At 34.7% G+C, this 11,415-nt stretch overlaps 3 protein-coding genes across 5 annotated transcripts; 1 reads left to right on the forward strand and 2 right to left on the reverse strand.

The window, feature by feature from the left end:
- The first annotated feature begins 132 nt into the window (after positions 1–132).
- On the forward strand, positions 133–2,394 carry LOC145898646 (uncharacterized). Its single transcript, XM_082987184.1, has 4 exons — positions 133–1,096; positions 1,156–1,331; positions 1,586–1,766; positions 1,872–2,394. Exons 1-4 carry the CDS (start codon positions 329–331, stop codon positions 2,175–2,177), a joined length of 1,431 nt encoding a protein of 476 aa, XP_082843310.1. The 5' UTR covers positions 133–328; the 3' UTR covers positions 2,178–2,394.
- Positions 2,395–2,442: 48 nt separating this feature from the next.
- Positions 2,443–7,633, reverse strand: LOC145898645 (uncharacterized). 3 transcript variants are annotated; one of them, XM_082987182.1, is made up of 15 exons: positions 7,452–7,633; positions 7,263–7,393; positions 6,861–7,000; positions 6,669–6,807; positions 6,200–6,353; positions 5,981–6,100; positions 5,492–5,574; positions 5,353–5,428; positions 4,456–4,586; positions 4,289–4,395; positions 4,103–4,192; positions 3,721–3,827; positions 3,595–3,663; positions 3,198–3,345; positions 2,443–3,138 (listed from the first exon to the last, which is right to left on the reverse strand). In XM_082987182.1, exons 1-15 carry the CDS (start codon positions 7,623–7,625, stop codon positions 3,065–3,067), a joined length of 1,743 nt encoding a protein of 580 aa, XP_082843308.1. In that variant the 5' UTR covers positions 7,626–7,633; the 3' UTR covers positions 2,443–3,064. The 3 variants fall into 3 exon arrangements, with proteins under 3 accessions (XP_082843308.1, XP_082843307.1, XP_082843309.1); XM_082987181.1 differs by having other exon boundaries at positions 7,251–7,393; XM_082987183.1 differs by having other exon boundaries at positions 7,251–7,393; positions 7,448–7,620.
- Positions 7,633–9,095, reverse strand: LOC145898647 (uncharacterized). The gene has a single exon (XM_082987185.1). The coding sequence runs from the start codon at positions 8,994–8,996 to the stop codon at positions 7,785–7,787; it is 1,212 nt and encodes a 403-aa protein (XP_082843311.1). The 5' UTR covers positions 8,997–9,095; the 3' UTR covers positions 7,633–7,784.
- Between the last annotated feature and the right edge of the window lie 2,320 nt (positions 9,096–11,415).

Consider the following 11,415-nt stretch of genomic DNA (forward strand, 5'->3'; position numbering starts at 1 on the left):
AAAAATATTTCTCCCGTTTCTCGTGACCCGGCCCCACTCATGCGTTGCATCACGTGCTCTTAATGGTTGGGCAATTAAAGTATGTAAACAAAGAATGTGCCACATCCCGTGACAACAGGAGTTGGTGCAACCGATGACGCTCATTTTGTTGGCGGGCGGTATGTTACCCATGTGACAAAAACAGATTGCAGTTTGCTGATAAAGGACTGTGTGTTGCGAGGTTTAACTGTAACACATTGGATTTGTAGCAGCTTTAAACCAGTTAAGGAAATATTATAATTTTAAGTTTTTGGGTGTTTTTTTCGCAAGACTGTTCGCGTGTGTTAAAATGAAGCAATCACAGCCAACAGCAAAGTATGTCAAAACACAATCTTCGGAAAGTTTTGTGGTTGTTGGTGAATTAAATGGTAACGAACCATCACATGAAGTGGGGAACAGACGTCTCAGCAAAACTTATGAAGTTGTAAATTCCACTAATTTATCTGATAATGAAAAGTTGGAAAACACTGTGATACCAGATTTTAGTGAATTGACAAAAGAAACATTGGCAACATACTTTGATGAAGATGGTCGTGTTGTTCAAGAATCAAAGCTTCGCCAATCTTTGTTTCATGGCGGATGCAGTGAAGAAATACGACAAACTGTTTGGCGCTTTATCTTTGGGCTTTATCCTATGCTTTCAACTTCACGAGAAAGAAAGAAATTTGATCTTGAGAATCATTACAACTACCATGCACTGAAACGAAGGTGGCAAGCTTACATGTGCGACTACAATGAAGAGAGCTTGTGTGAAAATATAAATCTTTCATCACTGGAACTTAATGATTACATGTTAACAGACTTGCCAACTTGTGAATTACACACAGACACACAAGAATACTCCCACTCAGCCCTTAAAGACATGGCAAAAACAAATGCATGGAGGCAAACAATGGACTCTACTCCTTTTGCATGGTACCGTGTTATAGACAAAGACATACCTCGAACAGACCTGGACCATGTATATTTTAAAGAAAACACAACCACTCACCTTGAAAGATTAAAAAACATTCTTGCTACCTTTGGTTTTTATCATCCGAAAATTGGTTATGTTCAGGTAAATTCATTGTATTGACTGGTGCATTCCATTACATTAAAACTTTTTTTTTTTTGAAGGGAATGAATGACATCTTAACTCGTTTCTTGGTGGTTTTGGATTCTGAAGTTGATGCTTATTGGTGTTTTGCCAAATATATGGAAAGAATTGAAAATGATTTTGATGAAAAGGGAATGGTAGAAAAAATGGTTTTAGTTCAGCGTTTGCTCAAAGAATTGGAACCAAATTTGTATAGGTAAATCTTTATAAAAACATTTAGGCCATATACACGTTACAGTTAGTGAAAAAGAAAAAAATTGTCCATGTCCATTCATCTTTGAAGGTAGTTTTGTCTTGTTTCCAAGCATCTGAATCACCATAATGCAATTTTTGCATGATTATGTATATCGACACAGAACTATTACAAGCCTGGTACTCTCATTTAACATGTCTTGTGACTTTAAGCATTATAACAACCATATTTGCATAACTGCATGAATGTTTTAATAGCCATATGGTTGACTGCCATGTCGAGGATCTGATATTTTGCCACCGCTGGCTCCTGGTCTCTTTCAAAAGAGAATTTGACTATGATGAATCAATCAGATATTTTGAAATGGTCCAATCTCAATATTTGGAACTTGATTCTCCAGTTGCCGTATCAGCTCAAGATGATCAATTTAGACTAGAAGTGAGTAAACTGTTTCAACTTTATCATTGAGATATTTTCAGCGTTTTAATTTGGCGTAATTATGATCATGATTCAAAAACTTACCCTTCCAATATTTTTCACTAGGTTATGAATGACAAAGGCAAAAAAAGATCAAACGTTGCTCGTATTTCAGAGACAAAATATACATTTGAAGTGTTTGTTTGTGTTGCAATAATTATGTTGAAAAGGCAAGAATTTCTTGCATGCACTGAGGCATCAGATGTTTTTCAAGTTGCTTGCAATATCAGAGGAACCTTGTGTTTACAGGATGTCCATGCCAAAGCCTACAATCTATTTTTCAAATATTGCAAAAAATCGGTTTCCGAACACTACAAGAGTAATGGAAACAATATTTTTGATACATTAACCAAGCTTTTTAAATGGAAATAAAGTGTTACATCTTGTCCTATCACTAGCATATTACCTGATTTATTGTTTATTGCACTTTCATTTATACTGTTCCATTTCGTTTTATATATTTCTACTTAGTTTATTCAGATAAAAAAACTGATTGTACACTGCAATATTTTTTTTATGACGCTATATGCTGCTCTGAAACATTTGCTTATTGAAGCCTGTGACAAATATTTTTCTAAGGCAGTAAAACTCTTGTCTTTGGCTGTTTTTCCATTTTGGAGCAAATAAAAAAATTGTGTTTATTAAAACTCACTGTGCAAGTGCATAGCTATAGAAAAGTACAAAAATTAGAAAAGTGCAGCTTAGCTTACATTTCAAATACTATTAGCAACAACATATAAACATCACCAGTATTTACACATTTAACACATTGGTTTAACAAAACTAACTGCATGTACTACTTTCGGAAGATCAAATACAAATAAAGGTGTTTGTTAATACCAAGTTTTGTGTTTTATTAAGTAATAGTAAGTGAAAAAATTGTGTGCGTTTTACTTAAAAGCAAAAAATGTGTTTATGCAAAAATAAGGTATATACAATAACTATTAGCCAATGTTCGGCAGTACAGTGACACTGCTATTTATGGCTGAATTTTTTCTATTTTTAGGTCTACCATCACTTAAAATAAAAAATAGAGAAAACCATATTACAACACCTTTGTCAATGAATGTTTCTGTTAGAATTATTGCAAAATTAATCCACATAATCAAAACAACCAGGGATTATGAATAAAGATATTCAGACCTGAAAGAAGTGCAACCATTATGAGAAGACAATACAGAATTCTAAATACAAACTACATGTTGCATAATATTCAAAAATACTAACATGATGGCTATTTTGACAAAATATACTGAACACTACTGTACAGCACACCCATCAGTTGACGTGATTCCATTGTCTGAAAAGCCATCTTTAAACAGTGCTGAGTTTCCTACAACAATAAAAAACAACATTTGCTGCTGCATTAAACCACATTGAAAATCCACATACCTTGCTTTTTCATGATCATCTCAGATATCTTTAAATATTCATAAAAATCAATGTTGTTTGAGTTATCACGATCAACCTCTTTCATTGCATCCCTCATTTCCTGAATAGTGACTTTAATTCCAAGAACGCGTTGAACCACCTCATACAACTGCAAACAATTAAAAATCACTACTAAAAGCAGAATAATGGTAGATCAAATGAATATGGTCATTTCCACGTATCTATGACTACATCAGTTTTCAACCAAACCAGACAATACTGAAACTGCATATTAGCTATCAAACTTTCCTGTTATGACACCAAATAAAATTCATAAAAATAACCTGAGCTATACTATTAAAATTTATTTAAATGAGTTTATGTTGTATGTGCATTAAATGAGGAATATGTTGTGTACCTCTGGTAAATCCAATCTAAAATCACGATTCTTGTCATAGCTTTTGAATTGCTCCCACTGCTTGGAGACCTGTGAAAAATTTGATCAGAAAAAGTGACAAGCACAACCACCAGAAACATATGATACCTGCTCAACTGTTAAATATGGAAAGTGCTTCATTACTTGAAGAAGGTTTGCTCGACCTGTGATGGTATTGACAAGAATTGGATGACCTCGTCGTTTAGTTTCTTTGCCTGTTTTCCACAAACAGAAACAAATATTTCAACAATCTTTTGAGATTGTATTACACAGCTATCTCATCACAACCCCATCAAACATGAGTGAAATAATTAAACAGAAAATTTATATTTTGACGTTTAACAGATGTTTCTTTTTTAAGTGTAATTTCCATCACATGTGCTTCACAAGGTTTTTGGGTAAAACCAAATAAAAGAGCTGCACTTATTTTAACTTAAATATATGTAAAAATATCAATTAAGCATAGTTCACAATTCCATTCATTTTGTACCTGTTGCTGCAGGTTTTCCAGAGGCCACGGTATCAAGTTTGGTTTCTGCACTGTGTGGTCTTGTGACCAGTATATCAGGTGGAGGTTTTGCTAATATGCAATAAACAGAAAGTAAATTGGCATGATGAAAAATCTACATTGGAATTTTGCACAGTGCATTTTGTTTATATGTTGAGTTTCATGTACCTTTGGCGTGGGTTGATATGTTTAAACTGTTTGACCTCAGTTTAGATATTGTTTCAACAGGAATTTGGTTTTTGGAAGTTTTTTCATCCTTCTTGTTACTTTGTTGCCTAAAACACATAAAAAATTGTAAATCTTTCTCACTGCATGACACCAAATATTTTTACTACCTGTTTAAAATTCTTTTCTTTCTGAAGCCACTAGGTAACTTTTCAGGTGGGTGGTATTGTTCTGGTAAATTCTTCTGAGCATCAACCAAGGTCCCATTTGAACATGATTCATTGATGTAACGCAGAACTGCCTGCATTATACAATATGTGTCAAAGGCAAAGTTTTTACTCAACCTATGTCAAAATCAGAAAGTCATTGAGAACAAAACCCAAACCCATGAACCAGTTAGCTCTGTATTTTTTTAACCAAAGCTGAATCCGAAACAGCATTGTTGTGATATAAAATAGAAAAAAAAAAAAAAAAAAAAAAATTAGACTTAGACACCTAATTGTTTCGCATTGATGCACCCTTGCTTTGCTTTTGTGCTGTTCAGTCAAATATATTGTTTATAACATCAGAATACAGATTGAAACTGCACAAGGCACAAGCAAATAATTGACAGACATTATACATTTACTTCAAGAAGTTTTTGTTAATTTGCGTAGTTGCAGCCACTATATGTTTGTGGCACTGAAAATAAATCTGGACAGTGATGTTGCAAGACTGTTGTGTGGTAAAGAAGCATGATAGATAGTAAAGTACAAATAGTGCCTAATGCTACTGGTAGACTGAGGCTGTAAGGAGTACCATATGATATAAAATATCAGCATTTGCAACTATAAAAGAAAACCATGCCACAGTTAAACATGAAAGATAAGCTTTTAGAAAATGTCCACTTATTCACATATACCACCCTCTACAAACCAGGACATCTTATACTTTTTGCTGACACAGTATTTTAATTTATTGTGCAGAAGACTACTATTTCGTAATTAAGTTTTAGGTTCAAAATAAAACTTTTAGTGGTAGTTTTTATTGACACTTAATATGTTTTTTCTGGCAACTTTAGTAATGACCTGGTATTTGACGTTGTCTGAATCAGGACTAAATCTTCCAAATGAATTTTCCGAATTCAACTTCACCAATAAGCTTCTGCAAAAGTTAAAAGAAAAACTTCTGGATAGCAAACAAATCTACAGGTCAAATGAAGATCACCTGTAATCTGTTTCTAAGCCATTAATGCATCCAATCATTAGTCTGTGTTGCTCATCAAGTTGTTTCCGGAGTAGGAAAAGTTTCTACAAGGCAAAATCAACACTTTGTAAAAACCCATATACACAGTTTGAAAGTTTGGTTGGCACCTTTTATGAGTGTGATCACATATTTTTATACGAAAGACTAAAGATTTAAATTTAGTGATATTCTTGCACTAAAGATTTGTGCAAGATATATTTTCGGGGGGAATTTTTGGGGTTTTAATGTCAAAATTGAATCATGGGATAACAAGACTTTTTTTATTTAGAATTGCCCAAATCCTAATCCCCCAATTATACCATGTGATGCTGGTAAATGATTTTTTATGATTTTTACATGATTGTTTGTTTCATGTGGGTTATGCCCTGTGTCTCAATTTGATATAAATACCAAACAAAGTATATAATACTCATTAGTTTACAGTTAGAAGGTAACAGGAAAACATATTACTTGGTCTTTTAGGTAAGTTTCCCTCTTTTTGTGTTCCAGCTTTTCCAGAAGACTGCTGGTTGTTGGAACCACTGTGAATTCTGTTTTTATTTTTAATCTTCCAATGTTTTCTTGCAACTTCTGTTGAGAAATTAGAAAGATCATGTTAGACAAAATGCTACAAAAATTAAACTGTCCTTTAAAATACACAAAGTGTTTAACTTATCAAAATTTACTTACAGTAATATGTTTCTGCATATTTGTATGTGTTTGTTTATAAGTTTTTTCAGTGGACTGAAGTATTTCTTCCATTTTTTCCTGCTCACCATTGTGTTTTTTTGTTATTTCATCTAACTGTGACTGCCATGCCAAAACAAGTGAATTTGTCTCCAATCTGGTTTTCAACAAAAATAAGAACACTGCAAACAGCAGCACAAAGAGAATATATGTAAGTTTCTTGTTTTTAACTTTTAATAGTGATGAAACCTCATACATGTGTGACATACATACAATCTTTTGGAAGCATTTACAAAAATTTCCACAATTAAACCACTTACATTAGTATGTACCCTGACATTTAAACACTAAGGGAATAACACAGATGAAAGTATCATACCGTTTTAACAAAATAGTGTCAAATATTTACAAAAAAGAACTAGTGCAACAATAGAAAATTAAGACAATTTATTAAACACAGTTCTTAACCAACTTGCTTATCTTCTCTTCGGCAGTATGCAATTGAATTTTAACTTCATCTGCATACTTGAACCACATTTCTCTGTCACGAGAAACAGACTCCAATTTTGATTGGGATAAGGTAAGCTCACTTGAGAGTTTACTTACATTGTCTGCAAACAAAATAAAAAATAATATTTTATCTTGACAGTACGAGAAGTCATACTTTGAGACAGTTTAAGTTGCTCATGAAGCATCATTTCACGGTCAGAACGTCTCTTGAGGCATTGAAGCAATGTAGTTTTGCATGAGTTTAATGCAGAAGTAAGAGAAAATAGAATCTTGTCCAACAAACTATCTATTGATCTAAAAAACACAAATATGACATTACTTGTACATGTATCCAATTGATCAGGGTTCTAGAGTGGCTCTCTTTTTTTCTTTTTGTAAATCTACACTAATATGTAGATATATTGAAAAATCCCGTATTTACTTTTATAATTAGAAACACAAACTTAATGTTATATATAATTAGAAACACTGCTCTTGATTTAAGTTATTGTGAAACCAAAACAGCCATAACAACAAACATACAAGCAGAAATTTTAAAATGAACCTGAAACTTAACAATTTGTCCTCATTCTGCCTCCTTCCATGAGCAGTTCTACTTTGTGCCTTTCTTTTGATTTGACCCTTTGTTGACATAGAAGAAGCCCACCACAAGTAACGTTTGTGAATCCCAGCAAAGACAGTTTCATCCTGCAAAAAAGGTTGATTAAATTGTCAGTGTTTACAGTTAAAAAGAAAAACGACTTGCCAAATTGAACATTTTAGTCGCCAATAGTTGGTATGAAGCAGGATTTTCATCATTTCTTGCTTCAATTATTGTTGCTATTGAGTCCAGCAAGCAAACACAAAAAGATCTGATATCATAGACATGGTGAACAGAAAACTCTTGCTTTTCATTGGCAGTTGGAGCAAGTGAAGACATTCAACAGATTAAGCCAATCAACAAATCAAGAAAAACTGGATCTTGACAATACACAAAATAAATGAATTCAAAACATTTCATGAAACCCACTTCACATTAATTTGTTTGCAAAAATATCAAAACAGATTAGACTGGTGAAAATGCAAGAGAAAAAAATGTTTACAATGGTATATCCCAGTTGGGGTCAGTTTGAGTTTGAATATCAAACAGTTGAGAAAACAAATCAGTTTCATTTTCTGTGCCATTTAAACAGGTCTGCGTGTATGAGTTTGTGAGTATTCCTCTATTTTCATCCCAACAACATAGATTGTCAGTTTGTGTCTGAATGTCATTCCATATACTATTCAAACTACTATCAACATTGGATGCTGATGACGGTACATTTACTTCATCATTCTCCCACATGTAATCTGAATGTAAATCTTTATTTTTAGTTTGTGTTTGTACTGAAGCATATTGATAGTTAATGGGTTGACTGTTAGAATAATTGCTGGAGTTGGTGCAGCCATGAAGGATTTGATGGTTGGTTGGACAAGTCATGGAGGTCCCATATTGCAAACCAGCCACATGAGTTTGTTCACTGCAGTCAACCTGTGTTGCAATGGAATGAATCTTTGTAGTAGGTATGTCTAGAGCACCCAGAATGTCATCAGTTTGACATAAAACATTTTCAGTTTTGTCTGAAAAGGAGTTTATGTACTCAGGTATGGTAGAAAGTGTGGTCTGAGTTTCAGTATACACAAGATTGGTAACTTGGGAAGAAGCAACTGCATCAGTTTGACTCAAACTATCCTTGACCTGAACACTCACTTTGGGGTTTGATGTACCGCCAGACACTGGCAAATTAGGAAAATCAAAAGTATTGCGAGGAAAGTTACAACATTTCTGTAAGCTATTGTTGATAGAGTTTCCTTGTGCCTGTGAAACAGCGGAGTTGCTTGCTGAATGCTCCACTATTCCTACATTGTTTAAAACTATGTTCTTTAATGGTGGAAAGCAAATATAGGAGGTCTGAGGCCCACTGGATTTCTGGGTTGGTATTTTACTGCTGTGGATAGTAAGAACCTTAAGTCTTGATTTATGGTTCTTTGGCAATAACATTCGCTTTGTGCTAGACCTCATGTTTTTAGAATTTCGAACAGGTATTTTAAACCTTTGAAAAAGGTATTTAAATTTTTCTGGCACAGGATGATTGTGCCTTCGCATGTGACAGACCATTCCTCTTTTTGATTTGAACAAAGCTTTACAGGAGCAATAAAGTCTGTCAACGCACAGAGCTTCATGTTGCTTTAAAGTGTATTTCGTCGACAACTTCTTCTTGCAGGTTCCGCAAACATATTCTTGTCCAGATGCAATAGTTGGACTACTCATTTTGTAGATAGTTGGACATAAACTGCACAAGCCAAATTATTGGTTAAATCAAATCAAACCATCCATGTAACCTTAGGTAAAATGTAACGCAAACTTTCGGTAACTGCGAATAAAGTACTTTAATTAAAGAAACGTTTAACTCGTTGTTGAAGTTTTACCAACAATGCCAAAACATAGATACTGCGAAGTAAGTAACCCACACTAAATTATTTTCGTGCCATAAGGTGATTGCTCTTTTTTCCCTTACATACAACGACACCTTGTGATCACAAACCAGCTGCTTATGGTTGCCAGGGTCAACGAATCAAATTTGTTTGTCTGAGCAGGGCCTAGCACAGCACTGAACCTTTAGCTCCACACAGGAAAGAAATTGTTTTGCCAAGCATAAGCCTCATTCAGGTTTTTCGTTGAATCGTAAAAGGATATCCATCATGCTGTGGTAGGCAAGCACTTATCGACACAACCACAATTTGCCCCCACACGCAACAAATTGAAACCATGACGATGTGTACATTTGATGAGTGCCCTGACGCAGTTGTCACACAACTGTCGAGAGTCGAGACCACGGGGCTCCAAGTGCCGCGACCCACAAAAATATAATAGAGCTTAACAAGTAGTTTCGATGCAGTTACTTCTGCTGGTGGCATATCGACATTATATAACTGTGACCTAAGGAGAAGATAACATATGCATGCGTAATCGACGAAAAGGGTTTTTGACCATTCGACAAAAAAAAGAAACCATTGGCTTATAGTCGGTGTTCATCAGCCATAAAATCAGTGGCTCTTAAACTTATTTAATAACTCAGGCCATAATTCTTCATCAGATCACATCTACACTATGCGTGATCCAACATCTGCTAGTTAAAAAAACACGTTTCGTTTTAAAGTGGAATGTTGTGACGATTCCCTCTTCATGTATATATAAATATGCAGATGTATATGCTATATTTGGTCATTTCATCACAGTATCGTTGAATTCCGATCAAAACGTTTGTTTTGTTTTTCTTTTAAATATTTTAATATGACTTTTTTTGGCACGTGGGCTAGCTGTACACGAAAGATGGTGTGGGTTTAATAGAAAGACATACAGTAAGCTGTTAGAAACATCAAAAATATAAAAAGGCTGGAAAGACTGCGGAAAGACTGTGAATTATTATCGCGATGTACTTGCACAATGCCTACGGTGGAATTTTGTTTTGTTTAAAATTTCCAAAACTTATAGCTGTTTATCAGTTTTGTTGCTTTCGACAAGATGAAAACAGCCACCAAGTATAAGCTTTTCTCAAAGGTTATATTGTGATGCGAGTTTGTATAGGAGTATATGACAATGAAAAGGTCCCGTTGCTATGCATAAATAGAGGACACACAAATAGCGGAAGCAAATTACCGACATGCATATGTGACCCTTGAGTTTTTTATATCTCTGAGACCCTTGAGTTATTTACACGGGCGCCTTGATCCTCGCAATTAGTCCAATAACTCATTACAATACAAGTTGCTTCAACGTAATGGCAATAAATGATACGAGCACTCGAAAGTTTCGTTGCCAAAAAAAGTTTTTACACGACATTTCAGCAACAAAGTCGTACAGGTTCACTAATACGCTGTTAGACAAATGTAACGAAATAAACCTTTCCAGTGCTAGTGCCCTATGATTCCATTAAATATGAAATTATTTCAAGGAATCCAAGCGGGCTAAACGTAACGATTCTTGGGCATCTTCTATACCAGTGTTTCCCAACAGGTGGTACGCGTACCACACTTTTCGTAATTTGCGGATAGCCTACAGTTTGAATTTAAAACTTCGTAAGTGATCTTAAAATGTTTGTTTTCATCTCCTAGGTTACTTGTAGCACTTCACATAGGTGGTACACGCGGCGAAATTGTTTTACCTCCAATTGGTACACAACCAAAAAAAGTTGGGAATCACTGTATACTTTCATTAATTCCAGACTTACTGTCTCCATCGTCAACATTTTTGTAACATTAAACAGCTTGTTTGTAAACCTTGCACGCTTCATTGTGTTTCTTCTGATTTTTAAGTACATGGCCAAGATGGATGTGAGAATATCCGTGAAACTGTTATTCACTTTCTCTTTAAGTGTTTTGGGCTTCTTCAATCGATTTTCTGCGAGTATCTTCCAACACTTCCGATTTGCTCAAGTCAAAATAAAGACCTTGCATGTAATGCATGCACCATCCAACTTTCTGTCCGCGTAGTTGATCGTCAACATCTGGTAATTCCTAAAGAAGTTCTGTTGGGTTCGATCACGTGGTCCGTGCATGCTTCCACTTTGTATAACCGTAGACACGGTCCACGTGATCGTTATTGCAACCATGTTGGAGGGCAAGTTCGTTTTCCACCCTTGAGTACCAATCGAATTATTACAACCATCTATTTAAACTACAAAACGTCA

The sequence above is a fragment of the Ascidia mentula genome, chromosome 4, assembly GCF_947561715.1.
Source record: "Ascidia mentula chromosome 4, kaAscMent1.1, whole genome shotgun sequence".
Classification (NCBI taxonomy): Eukaryota; Metazoa; Chordata; class Ascidiacea; order Phlebobranchia; family Ascidiidae; genus Ascidia; species Ascidia mentula.

Coding starts and splice junctions, on each gene's coding strand:
- LOC145898646 (XM_082987184.1), top strand. CDS start 329: ATGAAGCAATCACAGCCAACAGCAAAGTATGTCAAAACACAATCTTCG. Junction 1,097..1,155: donor CGAAAATTGGTTATGTTCAG/GTAAATTCATTG, acceptor TTTTTTTTGAAG/GGAATGAATGACATCTTAAC. Junction 1,767..1,871: donor ATGATCAATTTAGACTAGAA/GTGAGTAAACTG, acceptor ATTTTTCACTAG/GTTATGAATGACAAAGGCAA.
- LOC145898645 (XM_082987181.1), bottom strand. CDS start 7,625: ATGTCTTCACTTGCTCCAACTGCCAATGAAAAGCAAGAGTTTTCTGTT. Junction 3,828..4,102: donor TGGAAAACCTGCAGCAACAG/GTACAAAATGAA, acceptor TGTGGAAAACAG/GCAAAGAAACTAAACGACGA. Junction 3,664..3,720: donor CATATTTAACAGTTGAGCAG/GTATCATATGTT, acceptor AATTTTTCACAG/GTCTCCAAGCAGTGGGAGCA.
- LOC145898647 (XM_082987185.1), bottom strand. CDS start 8,996: ATGAGTAGTCCAACTATTGCATCTGGACAAGAATATGTTTGCGGAACC.